Raw genomic sequence first — 21,262 nt, forward strand, 5'->3', positions numbered from 1 at the left:
TTGCATAAGCTGCTGCAGCAGTTGCTGCAGCAGACATTTGCGGCGCTCGCAACACAGCCGTTTCTGTTCCTGCACTCTCCCGCCCTATTGGTATTACTGCTGCTGCTGCATCTGCTGCTGCCGCCGTTGCTGCGTCTGCTTCTCCAGTTGCTGTCCCTACCTTGCCGAGATTGCCTCGACCTCAGCTGCGGGCAGTTTTGCTGCTGTGCGCACTTTCGGAGACTCTTGTGGCGCTGCTGTTGCTCCTGCTGCTGCAGGAGCAGTGCTGCTGTTCCATGGGGGCTGCAGCGTTAAGTGCCGCTGCAGCTGCTGCTGCAGCTGTTGCTGCTGCTGCTGCAGCTGCAGCCTCATCCGTGACAGCTTTGCGTCGTACCTCTTCTGCTGCTGCGCACGCAGCTCATCCCGGAAGAATGGCTCCCTCGAAGGCGCCTTCGCTAATTGCTGTTGTCGTTGTTGTTGCTGCTGTTGCTGCTGCCGTTGCCGCTGCTGCTGCGGGGAGCGCGGAGTTGCAGCAGCAGCGCTGCTTCGAGAAGCCTCTGCTGTTCTCCCCGCAGATGGCGGCCGCCTTGACGGTAGAAGAGTTGCAGCATCGTATCTATCTGCTGCTTTGCTGCTGCTTCTGCTGCTGCTGCTGCTAGGAGTGCGGCGAGAGGGTGGCGCTGACTGAAACCGGCGGTATTTGCTGCAGGTATTTGGCGTCACTGTCGCGTTAGTGAATGCGCTCTTAGGCCTTTGCTGCCTGCGCTGCTGCTGCTGCTGTTGCTGCTGCTGCTGCTGCAGAGCTGGGGAGTTACAGCCAACGCACCAAGCCCTTTTCTTGGAGGGCCGCAAAGCCCTGGGGAAAACAGCATCTCTTCCAGGGGAGCTGCTGCAGTAGTTGCCGCCTTTGCTTTTGCTGCTGCTGTCGCCGTTGCTCCTTGCAGTGTTGCTTGCTGCCACTGCAGCAGATGATGCTGCTGTGTCTTCGCAGCAGCCAAAGTGCCGATGAGACTCCTGAGCAGAGAGCGGTGGGGCAGAAGCAGCAGCAGCAGCGGCAACATCTAGAGAAGACACCGCAGCTCCAGGAGGGCGAGCTGACGCCGCCATTAACTCCCTGGCTGCTGCAGCCGTGACGGAACGCACAACCTGCGCAGCAGCTGCTGCTGCTGCAGCATCTGCAGCCTTGGCAGCTGCTTTAGCAGCAGCAGCCGCTGCAGCAGCAACCACTTGCCCTTCTTCCTCCCACGGCTTTCGGCTTGCTTGTCTGCTGGGGGCAGCAGAATGAGCCTTGTTCGCAGCAGCAGAACCACTTAGAGCTGCTGCTTGTATTGCTTTGGCTGCTGCTGCTTCCGGGCTAGCAGCTGTGTTCCCCAAACCCTTATCAGAAGCTGCTGCAGCAACTGCGGCTTCTCTGGCCGTGATGCAGCACATATGGCCGCAGGTACAGCAGCATGTCTTCGACGCATCGGTGTGCAGATGCTGCAGCTGTGGACCTCTGTTTGGCTGCCCGTGCTGCTGCTGCTGCTGCTGCCTTGACTGCAGACTCTGGGAAGGAGAACAAGCAGGAGTGGCGTGGTGAGCATTTTCAGCGCCTTGGACTCTACTGAAGGTGTGGGGTGGTGGCTGTCTCGCTGCTGGAACGAACTTTTTGCTGCATCTGCAGCTGCTGCTGCTGCTGCTGCTGGCAGTGTAAGCTGCGCTTTTTAGCCGGGTTATTCTGCCTTCAGAGCTTTGCGGCTTCTTCGGCAGCTGCCGCACGAGGTCGTCGCGCACAGCAGCAATAGCAGCAAGCGCTTCCTGCAGCAAGAGCGGCTGCTGCTGCTCTGCTGCTGCACCTGCAGCGCAGCAGCACGGTCGACGCAGAAGAGCACTTTAAAGCAGCAGCTGCAGCGGAGATGTACAAAGGTGTCTCTAACAGCACTGTAGCCTTTCGGCCTTCTGGCTAGCTACTCAACTACCACCTTGGCGAGCCAATTATCCAGCTAGCCAGCCAGCTAGCCAGCCAGTTAGCCAGCCTGCTAGCCAGCCTGCTAGTATGTTCTGTGCGTGATTGATTCACAGCATTACAAGAAGATAGCTGCTGGGATGTTTGGGCTGCTCTGGTTAGACGAAGCCTAACTAAGTGGCTAGCTAGCTACTTGGCTGGCTAGCTGACTGGCTGCTCGGCAAAGGCTTAGATAGCCGGCAACTACCAAGAAGACTAGCTAGCTGGCATGCAAGGGAGATCTAATTAGCTAGCTGGCTGGCTAGTTAGTAAGAGCTAGCTGTTTCTATGCGGGACTGGGCATTGGAAAGCTACATAAACAACCGCAGCACTTACTCCGGTAAGTGCACTGCTGCTGCTTCAGCATAAGCAGTCGCTGCTGCAGCTGCTGCAGCCGCTGCCTCGAAGAGCTAAGGCGGACGGGCTCCCCGGTAGCGCTTCGTGGGAGGTCAGCGGCTCGGGTTCTCACTCGCTGCAGCGGCTTGCTGCTGCTGTCCGCAGCAGCAGCAGCAGCAGCTGGGGCTGCGCGCTGCGCAGCTGCAGCGGCCCACACACGCAAGACAAGCGTCCTGCAGCGGAGTGTAGCCACAGCAGCAGTTGCCGCAGCAGCAACAGCAGCAGCACACAAAGCAACGGGGTCAGCGCCAGCAGCAGCAAAGGCAAACAGCAGCAGCAGCAGCAGCAATATTGTAGCGTTATGAAGGCCGCGCAGTTCTGTCGCCTACTCTGGGCCGTGGGCTGCTGTGTCCCCTGCTGCACCGAGACCCCGCCGGGGCGAGGATGGTGGCGTCCGTGAATAGCCGCTGCTGCTGCTGCTGCTGTTGGCTTAGAAGGAGAAGCAACAGAAGAAGCCGTACGCAAGGAGTTTGCATCTCCGGCGTGGCCGGCAGCAGCTGCTGCTGCTCCAGATGCTACCCCTCTGGCTCCCCCTGACCGTTCACCTGCAGCCACTTCACTTATTCCCACAGCAGCAGCAGCAGCAGGTGCTGCTGCTGCTGATCCCGGTACCCGTGGTTCCTTTGCTTTTGTTGCTGCTGCTGCTGCTGGCGCTGAGGGTGCCGGTGCTGCTGTTGGCACCACCATCACTTCAGTTGCTGCTGTTGCTGCTGCTGCTGCGGCTGCAGGGCGTAGCTGTGCAGATTGAGCTGCAGAGTTTCGGCCAACAGGAACAGTGGTAATGAGCTGCTGCTGTTGTTGCTGACTGGGCTGCAGCAGCAGCAACTGCTGCTGCTGGTGCTGCTGTTGGGCTCGCTGCAGTGGCTGCTGTGTCTGCTGCAGCATCGGCAGCGCCACCACAGGAAGATCTTGGGGGCCTTTGAACTGCTGCAGCTGTGCTGCAGGAACAGCAACTGCGACAGCAAGGTGCCTAGAAGTGTTTTGCTGCTGCCTCTGTTGGATGCAGTGCTGCTGAGGCCCTCCTCCGTACGCGTTCTTGGCCGTCACCGTGGCTGTTGCCGTCGCTGTTGCTGTTGCTGCCACTGCTGCTGCTGCTGCTTCAGCTGTTGCTGCTGTCGCCGACCGCCCCAATATTTCTGCATTCCTAGCTTCTGGGGCTGTTGTAAATGGCGCCGGGGGGTCTGCCTGCAGCGGCAGCTGCTGCTGTGGCTGAGTTTGCTGCAGCTGTTGCGTATACAGTTGCTGCTGCCGCAGCTTAACTTCAGCGTGAAACGTGAAATCCTTTTGCTGCTGCTCCGCTGAAGCAGCATGGGGAGTCACAGCCCCTCTGCCTGCTGCTGCCGTCGCTGCAGCGGGCGGTGCTGCTGGTGCGAATACATTTGGTGCTATGCCGCCAGGCGGCGCTGCGCCCAGCGCCTCCTCCCAGGAAGCAGCAGCAGCACCAGGGCAGCAGTCGCTTTGAGAAGAGTTATCTGAAGTGGGAATGGAGCCGCAGCAGAGAGGCGAGATGAAGACGGGCCTGACGCGCTGCGGTGCGCGTTTGGGGGCCCCTGATGGCCTTTCCGGGTCAGCAGCAGCAGACGCTGCTGCTGCTGCTGGCACTGCTGCTGCTGTTTGTGCCAGGGCTGGCGGTGAACCTACTTGGGGCAGAGCTACTGCTGCTGCTGCTGCCGGAGCTGCAGCTGCGAGCAGAATTGTTGGTGCTGCTGCAGCTGAAGTGGAAGCTAGAGATGGCTTCAAGGCAGCGGCAGCAGCAGCAGCGAGTTCTACAGCAGCAGCTGCTGCTGCTGCTTCCGGTTCATCTTCTGTTTTCTCCTCTATTTCCCGACAGCTCCCAAGGCGCCGCACCATAGCTGCTGCTGCGGCGCCGCATGCTGCCGCCACCCCCTCTTCGTAAGAGCCAAAGGGCGGCGCTTTGCTCTTGCTGCCGCTGCGGCTGCTGCTGCTGTTGTTGCTGCTGCTGGTGTAGTTGACTTGTTGGCGCCTAGCGTGCGCAGGGCTGTCAAAGCCGCTGCTGCAGTTTTCGCTGCTTCTGTTTCCTGTCCTTCCGGCGGTATTGCTGCTGCTGCTGCTGCTGCCACGAGAAAGCAAATTGCTGCTGTCTTCAAGATTTTCAGTGTTCGCAGGGAAGGCAAGGGGGTGAGGCGCTTTGCTGCTGTTTGCTGCGGAGTGAGCGGCAGCAGCAGGCGACGCGGCGACCGTCTTCTCGTTTTTGTTGTCGATGCTGCTGCTGCTGCTGCTGCTGCTACTGCTGCTGCTGTTGCAGCTTCTAGTGGCGTGGGCTCCAGGAGCAGACTGCTCCAGCGCCAAAAAAGGCTGCTGAGGGCCTTCGGACAGCCGTGCTGCTGCTTCTGGAGACGGCAGAGGCGTCGCAGTTGCTGCTGCTGCTGCTGGGGCTGCCGCTTGCGGCTCCTGAGGGGCGGCTGGTGTTGCACTGCTACTGCTGGTGGGCGGTAGCAAAGGCAAGGACAGATTTTGCTGCAAAGGACCATCAGTAGGAGAAGCGGATACCATTGCCATCAATGCTGCTGCTGCTGCTGTAGCTTTTGCTGCTGCTGCAGCTAGCGATGACGTTCAGTGACTCGCTGGTGCCGCTGCTGGTGTGAGGGGCCTTTGTGCCTCTGTTGCTGCAGCGAAACAACTGGAAGTTATGAGTTTGGAGCAGCAACTGCTGCTGTCTCCCCACCTGCTGCTGCTGCCAATATTTCTGGTGCCGCTGCTGCCAGTGCAGGGACCCCTACTTCGATGTCCCTCCCAGCAGGCGTCTGCCCTGTTAGGGGGCATGTCCGGCTGCCGCAGCTGCTCCACCAGAAGCAGCACAGCAGCAGCAGCAGAAAGAGCAGCCACAGCAAGAGCAGCACAGCATCAGCAGCAGTAAGACAGGTTGCGGTTGCCGTAGCAGCAGTTTTGCAGTGGCAGCCCTAACAGAGGCAGAAGAAGCCGGAGGACAGTCCGACGGCAGCTCTGATGTGTGCTGGAGTTGCTCTGCAAGCTGCTGCTGCAGCTGCGCTTGCGGCTGCAGCTCCGTTTTTGCTGCTGCGCTCCCCGCCTGGCCAAGAGAAGGGCGTACTAATGCTTATCCCTTCAGATATGCAGTCTTTTGCTCAATAAAGAGGAAAAAATCTGGGGAAGATGCAGAGGAACAGTGAGAAGAAGAAATAGAAGGCGCAGAGGCTGCACAGTGACCCTGGGCGAGACTGGTGTGTACATAGATCTCAGCGTCAGCTGCTACAGCAGCAGCAGCACTAGGCCATCTCTGCTTTAAATGCAGCCTTTTACCTCTTAAAAATTTATGTCTCAGGAAATAACAAATAAAATAGAAACATTTACGCTTATAAAGACACATCTGCCAGACACCCGTAGGTCACTGTGGGCCCCCGCTCCCACCGCCGCCGCTGCTGCTGCTGCCGCAGCCTCAGTTTACGTAAATATTTCGTTTAAATACACTTTTTGTTTTTGAAAGAAATATTAATTAAATAGAGGAGGATAAACCGCCTAAAAGACCCGAGCCGGAAGAGGCACGCAATCGACACAAGGCTTAGAGCTAGGGTGAGAGGCGCAGCCCTTGCAGCTAGCAACGCAGCAGTATTGCCTTTAGGAACGATTTGCCCTTGAAGTTAAGAAGAAAACCCTAAATTTTGAGCCCTAAACCCTAAATCATAAACCCTAATCCTCAAACGGAGTCTTAGTGGGGAAGACGAGGCCTGGGGGTCCAGGGCAGCAAAACGGCAAGGAACTGGAAGCACCAGCAAGAGCAGCAGCAGGAGCAGTATCTGGATCAGCAGCAGCAGCTGCGGCTGCTGCTAGACTTAAGAGCGATAAAACTAGAGACAGGGCCTCCGACGCCTCTGCAGCGCTTGGGCCAGCAGCCTTTTTGCTGCTAATTTGCAGCAGCCAATGCAATTCCGTTTCTTTGAATGCATTTGGTTGAGCGTAAGAACAAATTCATTAAAAAAATGAAACGGACGAAACAGAAAAAGCCGCAGCTGCCACTCTAAGAGGGCTGGGGCCTCCGCGTAAAAGAATAAAAACAGAAGCAACAAATGAGGGCACAGCATGAGGCTCCGCAGCATCAAAAACAAACAAGGGAGACAAAAGCAACAAACGAAAAGCTCTCATTATAGCATTTAACTATTAAAAAGAAATAAATGAATTTTTTTTGAAGCTGCAAGACCCCAGGCCTCCTGTCCACTCGCCCTTGTTGGCTTTATTTAGCTAAAGTCTCTTGGGCTCCGGTGTAGTTATTTATATCCATAGCTGTATTTATATCTATATCTTTTTTACATCTATATATATTTTCACTTTTATATCTATTTTTAAATCTACATCTATACTAATACCCACATGTATATCTACATCTGTATACATGCGGATTTGTATGCTCATACCTTTACGTGTATCTATAATGCTTATACGTAGAGAGTAACTCAAGCTATATATAAATACCTGATTATATATGGATATATGGATATATATATTATATTGTTCATTTCTACGGACTATATACATGAGCATCTTTAGCAGCACCTGCTGGCAATGGGGTGCCTTTTCCCCGCTGCCCCTCCCCTGCCTGTGTTGCTGAGCCCGGCAGTAGCTGCTGCTGCAGCAGTTGCAGCAGCTGCTGCCGCAGCCAGTGCTGCAGCTGCTGCAGCAGCGGCTGCTGCAGCAGCGGCTGCTGCAGCATGCAGCTTCAGGGCAGAACGACTGCGAGGGTCCTAAGATAGTGAGTAATTGCATTTATATTTTTTTATTTTTACCTGCCTTTTGGAGAGTTTGGTCGTTAATATTGGTGAATAGACGCACTAATATGTGGAGGTGTCCAGAAACAAGCATACAGGTACAGATAATAGTCGTATATATATCCATTTTTATATTATTTGAATATATAGATCACCGCCTACATAGAGAGGGCACTAAGATACAGTTTCGGATATATATATAAAGGTATATTACCATATATGTATGCATATGTGTACACATGTATAGTGAAATTTATACATATAGATATATATACAGATAAGGTTACAGATAAGGTTATAGGCACACACATAAAGATATAGACGAAAGTATAGATGAAGCGGCATACATATAGTTGGATATCGATAAAAGTATAGACGCAAATATATATACCAAGATAAAGACATATATACATATAATAAACATAAACATGGATGTAGATCTAGGCCCAGATCTAATCTAGATCTGCATTCAAATACAGGTGTAGATGTAGAAATATAGATAAGAGAGGCACACAAAGATGTAGATATATAAACATGGGTATAAGAATAAAGATAAACGGAAATACGTCCACGTAAAGATATAGTTATAGATATAAATCTGTCGATAGCTAGATACAGTTATGGATGCAAATGTGAGTCTGCAGTTTTATACAAAGATACACAGATATACACACTCACAGTTATTGAGAGGAACTTAAAGATACAGTCATAAAATATACACATAAATAGATATTGGTATAAACGGAGATAAAGGCATGCAAACATAGGGGCAGAGAGGCGAAGAAAGTAAGATATATTTGCAGATCTAGATGCTACAGATGTAGATACAGCCATGACGCCTGCAGACAACGCTACAGATCTAAAACAGAAAGAGTGTCAAGGGAGAAAAGGAATAATCAGAGAAACTGGGCACGCGGACTAAAAGCAAACACCCAGCGCTCAGCAGCAAGCACCACATCTGCAGCAGCTGCTGCAGCTTTAATCCTAGCATGAACCACCGCAGCTGCAGCAACGCCAGCAGCACAGAGCAAGGGCCCCCTGAAAGCAAGCCAGTATCATCTGTGCGCCCCAAGCTCTACAGTTCAACCCCACCGCCTGCTCCAGCAGCTGCTGCTCAGCAGGAGCAGCTGCAGGAACTATTCTGTGCGCATGCAGATGAACTGTAGCACTTATCTCCAGATAATTTTAATAAGCTGAGCAGCAGCGGCGTAGACATCACGGCCACAGTAGCCAGTCGAGACACGTACGCACAGCAGTCCGCACCGCCTTGCTGCTGTTGCCTTCTAGGTCCTATAAAGCTAAGGCCTAAACTCTAAACCCTGAATTTAGAGTTCCTATACAGGAATTCATGCTTAAAATGAATCCACTGTGCAGGCACAACGTGGAACAAAGAACCTCAGGCCCCCACGGCCAAGCTTCCCAGCCCGTCGCCGTTGCTGCGCCTTCTAAACCGCAGATTCCTAATATATTTGCCTCTACATCTATTCTACTTCTCTTCTGGGCTCTGTCTTTTTTGTCGAGGGCTGCAAGGCCAGCGGCAGCAGCAACAGGGTACTCCACAAGCAACCGCTGCACGCACAGCCGGGCGTGCGGGCCTCCCCCGCCACTTCGACTAGAGGCTGAGGCTTAATTCGACTTTGGATCTAAAAAAGATAAAGAAATGGCTGCAGATCTGTTTATCTCTAAAGAGACGCACGGCGCAGCGAGAAGGCGCTGGGGCACCCCGTCTGGGTTGTGGGGAGGGTGGGGCGGGCGCGAGAGTTTGGGCGTGTACCCGGGTGCGCGTTGGTTCTGGAGTTGAATTGTGCATAAAAGAGTTTATTGTTTCTTAAAAATGCGAGCTCCTGCAAGTCTGTTGATCGTTTTAATTATTGAGGCCTTGTGCACGGCCGGAAAGCGGTGGTCAGGACCGCTGGGATGCTCCTGGGTGTCTGGCGGCGCTACTGCCTGCAGCTGGAGCCCCGGGCCTCGGGTGCTGCAGCAGGGCGTTGAAGATAGAAACCGTGCTCTATCTTTTGGGTTTCCCAGTTTTTCGTCTGGCGCATTAATAGGATTTATTTGCAAAATCGGGGAGAGACAGGGGGGGGAGCTGGTCAGGGGTCGGGGACGCGTATCCTGCTACGGTAGCAGGAGCAGCGGCGGCAGCAGCAGCGGGAGCAGCAGGGTGCTGCTGCGGGGGTTTGCGGGTGCGTGTGGAGGGGTGCACTAGAGAGTAGGTAAAGAAGTGCGAGGGTAGTGTGTGGCGTTGGGCGCGAGTGATAGCAGAACAATTTCGCTTGTTTTTTGTGTTTCAGCCTGCGCTCCCCCCCCTCCAGCCGGTGCCGCTGCTGCTGCTGCTGCTGCTGCTTCGAAGATGCCGAACCCGCGGGTGTTTTTCGACGTGTCGATCGGCGGAGGCGCCGCGCGGCGCATCGTGATGGAGTTGTTTGCAGATGTGACTCCAAAGACCGCGGAGAACTTCCGGTGTCTGTGCACGGGGGAGAAGGGAGTGGGCCGCAGCGGGAAGCCGCTGCACTACAAGGGCTCCAGCTTCCACCGCATCATCCCCGAGTTCATGCTGCAGGGCGGGGACTTCACGCGGGGCAACGGGACCGGCGGGGAGTCCATTTACGGGGAGAAGTTCGCAGACGAGAACTTCAACCTCCGCCACGACCGCCCCTTCCTACTCTCCATGGCCAACGCAGGCCCCAACACCAACGGCTCCCAGTTCTTCATCACCACTGTCGTCTGCGACTGGCTCAACGGCAAGCACTGCGTCTTTGGCCAGGTGACTGAGGGGCAGGACGTGGTGAAGGCCATTGAGCAGGTGGGCACAACCAGCGGCAAGCCCAAGCAGCAGGTCACCATAGTCGACTGCGGCCAGCTCTCATGAGCTGCTGCTGCTGCTGCCGCTGCGGGGGCCACAGGGGCAGCGAGGGCGCTCGAAGGCTGCGGAGGCGGCAGCGCAGCGCAGGAGAGGGAGTGCTGCTGCTGCTGCTGAGGCAACGGGCTAATGCTGCAGCAGCCGCTGCTGCTGCAGCCGAGGAGGCGATACTGGCCGCACCCGGCCCGCAGCCTCCGGGCTGCGCCCCTCCGCAGATGAATGACGCAGCCAATTTGGGGACAGAATAAATTTGATTTTAAAATTGATTAAAAGACTTTTAAGGTCGAAGTCGGGAATCGTCTTCAGAGCCTTAGAGCCATCTTCAGGGATTTTTAGCCCGAAGTGCGATAGTGATTTGCTGCCGAGTCAAATATAGTATTTGCTGTAGATGCGCATGCGCTGTTATGAATATAGAGTCGCGGATAGGTATGCATATGTTCGTGAATATGTATAGAAACAGGATAGGTTTATCCATAGTGGAAGTATATGTATAAATGCATATGTATATAGATGCATACATATATATATTAGCTATGTAGGTAATTATATGTATACTACTTGTAGATACGAAGACGGAAGACTGTAGATTTGTATGTGTTGGTACCAAAATGTAGATACGTAGACGTCTATGAATCCTTGTACAGGTGCATCTGTGGCCTGGGTGTCTTACTTCGCGAGTGTGCAAGTACTGAACTACCTTATATACATATATCTATATATTATGTATGTATGTATATATATATATATATATACATATGCATATTATTTGTACGCATATTAATATATATATACGTGAAGGTATAGTTGAACTCGTATACCTTCGTTTATTTATGCATTTACCTGTGCCTCTTATTTCATGAATTTATATTTTCCCGAACTTAAATAGAAAGCTCGAGAGCGCTGCGGCTGCGGGCATTTGGTTGTGTGGGGTGGGGCCTTTCTTGGAGTTTGGTAATTTTCGAGTGTTTAGGGTTTAGGGTTTGGGACTCTTTCCATTTTCTTCTGAATTAGGGTGAAAATTAACCCCTTTTGAATCGAAGTTTAAAGAGGGTTCAAAATTCTGAGAATGGCCAAGGGGGGACGTGCGGCTCCCAAACCCTAAATCCCAAAACGAAGTCTAGAGGGAAGGGAAAGGAAACTCGAAACCCTAGGCCGTAGGCTCCCCAGTGGCTGAGGAAATCTTAGAAAGTAGTTGTGGGGCCCCTTCCTCCCTATCTTTTTGCTGCAGCCCGAGAACTTTCATATTTCCAATATGATTATAAAAATTTTAATATAAAATAAATATATAAATACATATCAGGGATGTGTACAGAAAGGATTACAGTTTCGTGGTCTAGATCTACAGTATGTGTCCGGTGGACCTGCGATTGCCTGTGCGCATGGTTGCACATGTATCTAAATACTTGTATATTGCGTACGCATAAATATACAAGTATAGATAATGTATAAATCTATGTACTGGATATAATATTTGTATTCAAAAGTAGGGCATTTTGCGTGCGCCGAAGACGCCCTGGAGGCCAGAGCAACTGAATTGGGCGCGTCCTAATGCAGTGAACTGAATCTTGCGGTGCCTGTGGAAGAATGAGAAACTAATATGTAGTAAACGTTGTTTAATAGTTTATTAAAGGGATGCAATAGAGCAAATTGGCTCTACTTTCACCCCGGTAGCCCTGAGCTGCCCTTGCTACAAAGCTGCCGCGGCGCCTTTGTATCGCCGTGGAGGCGGAAAATGAGCTATTTTCGCCTGCTGAACAATTGTAATTCCGTTACGACTGGCTTCATTAATGAAATTGTTTACTTTGGCGTTCTCGAGGCGGAGTATACCCACAGTTCAACGCTTCGGGGCCCCCACCAGCCCCAACACCACCCCCGCCGTAGAAATTCTCTGCCTGAGTTAATTTTTTCTGCGACTAAGAGCATCAAATCGGCGTGCAAATCAAGAAGAGATAATTGTATTCAATTTATGTAGTCTTCTGTCCTCAAATTGATTAATCGCGACGGCAGCATTCCCTCACATCGGGCGCCTCCAACACCACCCTGCCTGGAGGCTCATAAGCCAGCCCAGATTTGGGCCTCCTGCGAGCCTCTGCGCCTTTTTTAGCCGTTACATGACTTGTAAAACATTTCTACACTCAGTGTGGGTCTATTTGAGCCGGCTTTGGGACGCGGAGGCCCCGGGGCCCTCCCGCAAGTCCAGAGGGGCCCCCCAGGGCCCCCAGGGCCCGCCAAGGGCTTTGAGCGGCTCCCATAGACGCTAAGAAGCCCCTCATGTATATATGAGCTTGGCGCATAGCTAAGAGCCTCACAGCTCGCACCAGACTTCGTGGGGGCCCCCAGCAGACGCAGGGGGCCACGGGGCGCACGGGGCCCCAGGGCCCCCAGGGGCCTGTACGCTTTCAGGCATAAGCTGAGGCTTGGTTGGAACTGTATGCAGAAGGGGAAGGCTGCACAGGAAACAGCTAAAGAGGGAAAAGGGCCGAAGAGACAAACAGGTAAGCAGCAGCAGCAGCAACAGTAGCAGCAGCAGCAGCAGCAGCACCGCTAGCTGGCAGCAGCTTGTGGCTCTGCAGCGTGGGCCCAGCAGCAGCTACTGCTCATTCGTTCGCGCACTGCATCCCCAGGTTCTCCGTTTTCCCTTATATCTGTCTCTAGATTCGCATTGTTTGAAGATGCGGGTACAAGGGTCTTTGCTGCCTAGCAGCAGCAGCAGCAGCAGCAGTGGGCATGTACGCCCCCCACTGGCGCGGCTAGCTTCTCTGCTGTGCAGCACTGGGGCCCTTAGCACCGATACAGCGGCAGCAGCAGTTCTGAGTTCGCAACAGCAGCAGCAGCTGCAGCATGAGCTGCAGCAGTTGCTGCTGCGGCACCTAGCTGCAGCACAGGAGCAGGGTCGCGCTGTTGCTGCACCTCTTGATGCTGCTGGTGAAATGGTGGAGAGGACTGAAGTCCTTTCGGAGTTGCACGGTGAGTTGCGGTGTACATACACCTGAGTCATTCGCTGCTGCTGCGGCGGCAGCAGCGCCGCCGCAGCAACACAGCAGCAGCAGCGGTGCAGCAGCAGCAGCCGCACAGGCACAGCATCAGCGCAACAGCAGCAGCAGCGCAGCAGCAGCAGCAGCGCAGCAGCAGCAGCAGGCCAGAGACATGAAAAGAACCACAAATTCCTGCAGCAGCAAACGAAGAAAAATTTGAAATGTGAATTTAGAATGGCAGCGAAAGGCCTCAGAAGCAAAACAGGCAAATGGCCGTAGGCAGCAAGCAGCAGTTGAGAGCTGCAGCGCGGCTGGGTGCTGCTACTGTTTGTTACTGCACTTATGCCCTTTGTCTTGAACTTCTTTCTTTCCGTGTCTTGCGTTAGCTCATCTGCTGATCTCGTTTTGCCTGCTGCTGCTGCTTCTGCAGAGAGACTTAGGGGCACTGCTGCTGCTGCGCCTCCCTCGCTATTCTCCCGGCTCTCCACTTTGCTGCTTTCAAAAGAGCAGCAGCCGCTGCAGCGGCCCCACGCCATCCTCAGAGTGCTGCTGCTGCTCTCTAGGGCTCCAGAGCTGCAGCAGCAAAGTGTGGGTCAAAAGATGCCAGCAGCAGCAGCAGAAGCAGCGACAACCGGCAGGGGACGCCAGACACCGCGTGCAGCCTCGACACCGCGTGGCGGGTTCGTAAGCAGCAGCAGCAATGCCGCAGCAGCAGCGACAGCAGCAGCACACCCAGGAGCAGCAGCAGCAGCAGGAGACGGGGATGCCACCTCTGCAGACTCTGCGCAGCACTTGGCAATGTCCCTCAGCCACAGCGGACCGCCAGCAGCAAGGAGACTTGAGCCTCCCGTGCTGCAGTCGCAGCCAGCCTGTGCTTACGGTAGCCCTGCTGCTGCTGCTGCTGCAGCTTTGCTGCTGTTGCTGCTGCAACATTCTTACTACTGGTGCTGTTGCTGGTTTGGCTGGTTTGGCGCTGCTTCTCTTGCTGCTGCCTTCACTGTTGCTGCATTTGCTGCTACAGTGGCGCCTTAAGAGGCCACGAGGCCCCACTGCTGTTGCTGCTGCTGCTGGATGTCGCTGCTTCTCTGTTTCATTTCACTTTCTTTTCTGTTTCTTTTTTGTTTCTTTTCTTGAGCCTCTCTGCCATTTTTCTGTTTCCGCCGTAGCTGCTGCTGCGGCTGCTGCAGCTGAGGCAGCTGACTCTGCTTGCTGCTGCTCCTTTCTCTCTGTCATTTTACTCCTTCCTCGCCTTAGCGCTCGCTTCACCTTGAGGCCATTTTGCTGCTGCTCTTTTGCTGCTGCTGCTTTGATGCTGCTGACTTGCTGCAGACCTTTGGGGCGCCGACGAGATTTCCCTCTTGAGAGACCTTCTTTTCGTCTTGCAAGGTGCAGTGCACTCCCCCATATTTGCTGCTGCTGCTCTTGCTGTTGCTGCTGCTGCTGCTCTTGCTCCTGCTGCTGTTCTGTCTGGAGCTGCTCTCCCTTTATAGTGTCGTCGCTTCTGCTTGAGCTGCTGCTGCTCTTCACGCTGCTGGTGTAGCTTATGCTCGCTGCTGCCGCAGTCTCAGCTGCTCGGCTAGTACTGTTGTTGCTGCTGCTGCGTGTCTTGCTGCTGCTGTTACTGCCCCTTCTAGTTTGTGGCTCTAATACGAATACTGCTGCTGTTGCTTTGTGTCTCGTTGCTGCTGTCTCTGCACTGCCACTCGTGGTGCTGTGCTGCTACTATCTGTGGCAGTGCTGCTGCCGTTCTCGCTGCTGCCGTTGCGGATCTTGTCTAGATTATCACCGTCGTTATGCGCTGCTGCAGAGTCTGCTGCATGCTGCAGTTGCTGCTGCAGTTGCTGCTGCAGCTGCTGGCACTGCTTTACGAGCGTGGGCTGGCGCTCTCGCGAGTGCGGCTGTGCGCCTGTGTTCCTGCTGGCCAAGCTGTCTCTGTTAGAAGCAAATTGCTGCGTCAGAGCTGCTGCTGCTGCTGCTGCTGTGCCTCAGGGATGGAGGGCAGGTTTGTGCGCTTCGACCCGCTGCTACAGACGGCTCGCCTATGCGCCCCTGTAAGCAGCAGCAGCAGCAGCTGCTGCTGCGCAGAGTTTTTCCTTTGCAGCTCTGCTGCAGCTTCTGCTGCTCCATGTCCCCCTCGTCTGCGTCCTCTTCTTTCTCTTCTTGAGCTGTCTACCTGCTGCTGCTGCTGCTGCTGCTACTCCACCCCTGAAGCGCTGCTGCCTGGCGGCAGCTGAAAACGCCAGTGGTCCTTTGCTTCGCTGTTTGTCAGCTAGGTGCTGCTTAGGGTGACTGTTTGTTTGCTTCTTTCTTTACTCTCCCCCAGTCTTTTTTCCTTTTTCCTTGTGAATTTAATGTTCAAAAACTATTTTTTATGTCGAATTCTGTCAGCTAGTGCTGCTCTGCAGCTGCTGCTGGTTGCCCCTTGCTGCATGCGGCTCCGTTTCAAGCCAGAATGCCTAGGGCTCTATTTGTCCAGGCTGCTGAGGTCCAGCTACTGCTGTTCCTGCGCTGCTGCTGATGCGCCGCTGCTGCTGCGTTGCTGCTGCAGGTAAAGGCGTCGCGCAGCGTTCTGGGCCTTGTGGCCCGCGTGGGGTCTTTGGGGTGTATGTACACCCGAGTGAAAGCGGCTGTGGAGGAACCAGGGGTAGGTCAGCAGTCCTTGGCCGGCAGCAGCAAGCTACTGCGTCAGTGCTGCTGCTGGCTTTCAGTGCAGCACCAGAGCAGCTGGCTGTTTACACGTTTCTCAGTGCCTCTCTTACTGCAGCAGCACTTCTATATGAAGGCCAAAAGGCTCGCCATTCTGCTACTGCAGCCGACTAAATTGGGCAAAACAGCTTTAGTGCTGCAGCCCCAGCACTTTGCTCCAGAGGCCAGCCCCCAAACTAACAATTTTGCTGCGCTGCTGCATGCGGCCTCTCAGGGCTCCTTCCTGCTGCCCCGGCCCTTAACTGCTGAGGCTTTTCGCCAGAGCGTCGCAGCAGAGCTGCGCCAGTACTTCAAGCTCATCGCCATCCTCGAAGAAGACATCGCGCGGTTAGCAGTGGCAGCAGCAGCAGCAGCAGCAGGGAGAGCAGCAGGGGGAACAGCAGCAGGGGAGCGGCAGAGGGAGAAGCAGCAGCTGCAGAAGCAGGATGCCAGCGGCAGCAGCAGATGCACCTGCTGCTGCTCCGGCTGTTTGCGTGGCTGCCTTTGCTTCCTACCTTAATGTCTAATCCGTTCTCTGCTGCTGCCCCAGTTATTGTGCTGCTGATCTCCTCTTCGCTTCCATTTCTTCTCTGCTGCTTCTCCTTAGTCGCCGCCTGCTGCTGGCTCTGTGTCTCCGCGTTGCTGCTGCAGCGCCGAAGCCGCAACAGACCCATCAGCAGGAGCAGCAGCAGCAGCAGCAGCTCAAGGGGGCCTTCCCACTTTGCGGCGCCTTGCAGTCTGGTTGCAGGGCCCTTACCAGCGCATGCGGTTTTTGGTGTCTTTGGTTTGTTTCCCATTTGCTTCTGCTCTTTTGCTGCTGCCTCTGCCTGCTGCTGCTCCTCTACCCAGGCTCTGTCTGTGCTGCCGCTGCTTCTGCTGCTACTGCTGCTTCTGCCTCTTTCCCCGAAGCTCTTCACCACTGCTGCGGACTCTTGCTGTCTGGCTTTGCTGCTGCGGCCTCTCAGTGCCACTTATCTTTTTTATTTGTTGTTCTCATCTTTTTAAAATTTGTCTTTCCCTTTTCTCCCCCTGCCGCCGCCCTTCCCTCCCTCTCTTTGATTTTGCATCTTTTGCTGCCCCTTTTTTTCCCTTTTGCTGCTTAATTTGCTGCTGCTGCGCTCTCTTTGTCTCTTTGCTTCGGCTCTTTGCTTCGGCGCTGCTCCGCTGCCGCTCCATGTTGCAGCACAAGTGCTCTCCTTTGCCTCACTCCTACTGCCTCTGTTTTTTTGCTGCTAGCGCTGCTGCGGTTGTTGATTTCCCGCTGCTGCTGCTGTTGCTGCTGCTGCTGTGAGTGCAGACGGAAGCCGCGAAAGGGCTGAAGGGTGCTGCCCTACTCTCCACCATTTATGGTTGGCTGCTGCTGCTGCCGTTGCTGCTGAAGTGGCATCTGCAGGCATAACCAGCAGTACTGCGGGACAGCTGAAAGCAAAAGCGCTCATTCGCTGCTGCTACGGTTGTGCTGCTGCTTCTGCTGCTTCTGCTGCTTCTGCTACTGCTGTTTTGTTGCTCCGCTGCTGCTGCGCTGCAGCTCACTGCTCATTAGGGGATTCGGAGTTGCGCACTGTCGCCCTCCAGATTGTAAGCGGTTTCCTGCTGCAAGGGCCCATCCAACAAAGTAGCAGCAGCAGACAGCATCAGCAACCGCGACAGCAGCAGCAGCAGCAGCAAGGCGTACCACTTTTGCGTGTGTTTTTGCATCAGCTCCACCGATCTCTTCTGCCGATGGCCGACGCTATTGAAAGCTGGACCAAATATGGACACCTACGGTGAGCAGACGACTGCAGTTGCTGCTGCTGCGGCTTCTGCTGCTGCTTCTGCTGCTGCTGCTGCCACTGCTGGTCTGACGCATTTGTTAGTGCTAAGAAAGGCCATGGTGTCGAATTCGTCTGTGCGGCGGGGTCGTGCTGCTGCTGCTGTTGACGGCGTTTCAGCAGCTAGCTCTAGCATTGCTGCTGCTGCTTCTGCCGCTTCAGCTCCTGCTGCTGCAGCTGCTGTTGCTGTTGCTGCTGCTTCTGCTGCTGCAGGGATGAAGAAGGCGAGTTTTTCATCCGCGAGGCGCCTCAAGACCCACAGATGTCCAGTTGGCGGTCTCGGTAAGCGCAGCAGCTGCAGCCGAAGCAGCACAAAGGCAAAATGAGGCAGACACACAAGCTAGGAATGCTGCAGCAGCAGAAGCAGCAAAAGGGGGAAAGAGGGAGAGGGCCATGGCAAAAGGCTGTTATCTGCTAGTTGCAAGAACTGCTGTATGAATCTATGTGTATATATATAATATATTCGTAATATTACTATACATAGTATGTATATAATAAATATGTATGTTTTGCCTCTGCTGCTGCGGGACTGCTCCCGTCGGCGGTTTGCTGGTGTTGCTGCTGCTCCCTTGCTCGCGTGTTACGTTTGCTCTTTGATTGCTGCTGTTGTTTCTACTTTCAAATGCTGCTGCTGCTTCTCTTTGGATAGCGCTCCTGCTCCAGCTTCCACTTTTTGCATGCCTTTTAAGTGCTGCTGCTGTCTCTGCTGCTGCTTCTGCTGCTGTTGCTAACTCTGCTGCTGCTGCTGCTGCCAAAATTCAGATTTGTACTGGTGCGCGAGAACATTCCATCTTTTATCCCGCCGCTTCTCCCTGAGCGGCTCTTGTTGGCTGGCAAGAGTGTCCTCTATAGCGAGTGAGGCATATCACCAAAGAGCTGCTGCTGCTGCTGCTACTGCAGCTGCTGTTGGTGTCGCGGCTTTTGGCTCCGCTGCTGCTTGTGCTGCTGTAGCGGCAGTTGCTGCTGCACCTGCTGCTAGTCTTGCAGCCACTGCTGCTACTGCAGCTGCTGCCGCTGCAGCTCCTAGTGAAGCGATGGCACCAGCAGCAAAACCGACAGAGGCAGCAAGAGCGGCATAATGGCACATTTGTCTTCGTTCTTTGCATCTCTTTCATTGGTTATTGATTTTGTTCCTTCCTGCCTGTCTTGCCGCCCTGCAGGCTGCTGGAGAAGCCACCAAAAGCTGCAGCAAACCTACAGCTGCAGCAGCAGCAACAGCAGCGGGAACTACCTGCCACTTTGCAGGAGCTTCTCTCTCTCGAGGAGCAGCAACAGCTGCTCCAGAGCCCACAACAGCAACAGGAGCATCAGCAACTGCTACCGCAGCGCCACGATGATCATGGGCTGCTGACTCCTCAAGGCCAGCAGCAGCAGCAGCTGCTGCTTCTGCAGCAGCAGGATATGCTGAGGCAGCCGCACGATCCTGAGTTGCCACTGCTGCAGAAAATTGATGAGCGAGTTGCAGCTGCTTCCACGAAGGGCAACCAAAGGCAAGCAGCAACAGCAGCAGCAGCGCTGGAGACACAAGCAGCAGCAGAGCTGTCAAAGGCAGCAGCAGGCGAAACAGATGCCGCAACGTAGCGGAAATAAAAGATGGTGGACAGGGCAGCAGCGGCAGAATCATAGCAGAGCCACTGCACTATCAGTTGCTGCTACAGCACCAATTGCTGCTCCAGCGACGATTGCTGCAGCAGGAGCAAGCGCTGCTGCAATTGCAGCAGCAGGAGCAGCAGCAGATACTCTACTCTTGTGCTGTGTTTCTGTTGGTGCAGGCTGGTGGAGCTGCTGCTGTGGGAGCATGACCTGCTTAGCTACCTCGAAGCCATCAGACGGTGCAGCGTCTGTTTGCTGCAGCAGCCCCTCGGTTGCTGCTGCTCTGCCTGTATTTGCTGATGCTACTGGTCCTGCAGCTCTTGCTTATGCTCGCATTATAGAGCTGGAAGCAAGATGCAGCTGCCGCTGTGTGCTGCACTTACTTCTTTTTCTTCTCCGTACTCCCCTCTGAATTTGCCTTCCTGGGCCGAGCCCGAGGCGTTTGCAGTGCCCAGCGCTGGCTCTGGCTGCAGAGCAGCAGCAGCAGCAGCAGCAGATCCGCTTGTAGATTTTCCTTGTGTCTCCTCTCCGCTGCCCCTCCTCTGCACATCTGCTGCCCCTCCGCCCCCTTTGCCATTCGAGCTGCCTTTGAGCGCCTTTTTGGGGCCCTGCTGCTGTTTCTGTTGTCTATTTGGTCTTCCATTTCTTGTTTGGCTTTTTTGCTGCCTGCGGGTGTCTCCTTTTCCTGCGCTTTTGCTGTTCCCGTGTCTCTACGACCTCCCCTGTTTCTGCTGCAGCTGCTGCGGCTGCCTGCCGCCAGGCCGGAGCCATTTGCTGCTTCGTGTCGCCGCTGCTGCCTCAGCCGCTGCTTTAGGCTGCCTTCAGGCTGCTGCTGCTGCTGCTGCTGTGGTACCCCCTTTGCGTGTCAGCTTTTTTAACTGTTAACTGTTTTTCTTGGTCTCTGTCTTTGGATGCCTGCTTAGGTTTTTGCTGCTGGCGGACGGTGACTTCACTTCGTTGCTGCTCGACGCCGCCGCACAGCAGCAGCAGCAGCAGCAGCACGGCGGCACCATATCCCTGCAGCCCCTCATCCTCTCGGCCATAGACACAGCAGCAAGGCAGTGTCAGTTTGACAAACTGCAAAGGCAGCTGCAGCAACAGCAGCAGCAAAAACAGCAGCAGCAGCGGACACAACACCAGGAGCGGCAACGCAGCCTCCGTGTGATTCTTGTGTTCCCGCAGGCAGCAGCGGAGTCAGCCTGTTTGCTGCTGCACCGGCTCTTGCCTTCGCTCTGACAGCTCGTTTCCCTCACACGTCGTACCTGCAGCAGCAGTGCAGCAGCAGCAGCAGCAGCACCTGCAGCGCGCTATGGAGAGGCTTGGTGCTGCATCTGCGCATTGAGGAGCCGCTCCGCTTCTTTATAGGAGATGAACTCCTGCAGCAGTGTCACAAGCTCTTTGCTTTACTCTGGAAGTGAGTTGCTGCTGCTGCTGCTCTTCGAATCTATCAGACGTTCCTGGTGCTGGAGCTGCCGAGCTACACTTACCACTGCTGCTGCTGCTGCTGCTTCTGCTGCATTAGTCGTGTGTGCCTTTGTGTGTGGTATGTAGGAGCCACCTTACTCACCGCCAGCTGCACTCTGCGTGGTTACGTGGCTGCTCGCTACAGAAGCAGCTGCGGCAGCAGCAGCGCGCAGCAGCAGCAGCAGCAGCAGCCGCAGAGCGCGGAGTCGCTTCCGCCTCATCAGCAGCAGCAGGGCAAAGTCTCGTCTCCCGCGCCACTGCAGCAGCACGGGAAGAGCTGCTGATTCTGCAGATATCCCGCGTGGGTAGCAGCAGCCTCAATTATGCTTTTAGCAGCCCAACTGCTAAAGCGCACACATGCAGCATCAGTGCAGCCACCGCTGCTGCTGACCCCTGCTGCTGCTTGCTGCTGCAGTTGGATCTTGCTGCTGCTGACTGCTGTTGCTGGCTGCTGCTGCTGGCTGGTGGCTGCCACTGCTCCTGTTGCTTATCTCTCGGGCTCTGTCCGTTTGCTCTCCTGCAGTTCATCTGGCTTGGGCTGCAGATTCTTAGGTCTGTTCATTTGTGGCCTTATGCCTATCTTTGCTTTTGTCTTAGCCTCATTTTGTCTTGATCATACTTTTAAGCTGTCTCTTTCTAAGTCTCATTTTGTCTCTGCCTCGGCCTCACTTTCTTTAGGACTCAGCCTCAATTTGCCTTCGTCTCAGCTTCAGTCTGTTTCTGTCTCGGCCTGAATTCTCTTCTGCTGCTGCCTCATTTTATTCGCTTCATTT

The 21,262-nt window shown here is 54.5% G+C and overlaps 3 protein-coding genes across 3 annotated transcripts; 2 read left to right on the forward strand and 1 right to left on the reverse strand.

Moving 5' to 3' along the window:
• Positions 1–156: 156 nt before the first annotated feature.
• On the reverse strand, positions 157–4,879 carry ETH_00011105 (uncharacterized protein; the record flags this gene model as incomplete). The annotated part of the gene is made up of 3 exons (XM_013377336.1): positions 157–1,814; positions 2,300–2,500; positions 2,689–4,879. The coding sequence occupies 3 exons, from the start codon at positions 4,877–4,879 to the stop codon at positions 157–159; spliced, it is 4,050 nt and encodes a 1,349-aa protein (XP_013232790.1).
• Positions 4,880–8,932: 4,053 nt separating this feature from the next.
• On the forward strand, positions 8,933–9,970 carry ETH_00011110 (20 kDa cyclophilin precursor, putative; the record flags this gene model as incomplete). The annotated part of the gene is made up of 2 exons (XM_013377337.1): positions 8,933–9,284; positions 9,393–9,970. 2 exons carry the CDS (start codon positions 8,933–8,935, stop codon positions 9,968–9,970), a joined length of 930 nt encoding a protein of 309 aa, XP_013232791.1.
• Positions 9,971–12,392: 2,422 nt separating this feature from the next.
• Positions 12,393–20,773, forward strand: ETH_00011115 (uncharacterized protein; the record flags this gene model as incomplete). The annotated part of the gene is made up of 18 exons (XM_013377338.1): positions 12,393–12,456; positions 12,617–12,928; positions 13,367–13,816; positions 14,266–14,322; positions 14,926–14,987; positions 15,485–15,580; positions 15,857–15,969; positions 16,273–16,396; positions 16,919–16,970; positions 17,150–17,199; positions 17,323–17,387; positions 17,646–17,714; positions 18,195–18,287; positions 18,593–19,009; positions 19,205–19,264; positions 19,949–20,088; positions 20,208–20,439; positions 20,635–20,773. The coding sequence occupies 18 exons, from the start codon at positions 12,393–12,395 to the stop codon at positions 20,771–20,773; spliced, it is 2,595 nt and encodes an 864-aa protein (XP_013232792.1).
• Between the last annotated feature and the right edge of the window lie 489 nt (positions 20,774–21,262).

This window comes from Eimeria tenella, genomic scaffold (assembly GCF_000499545.2).
Source record: "Eimeria tenella Houghton genomic scaffold, Eth_scaff5, whole genome shotgun sequence".
In the NCBI taxonomy this organism is placed as follows: domain Eukaryota; phylum Apicomplexa; class Conoidasida; order Eucoccidiorida; family Eimeriidae; genus Eimeria; species Eimeria tenella.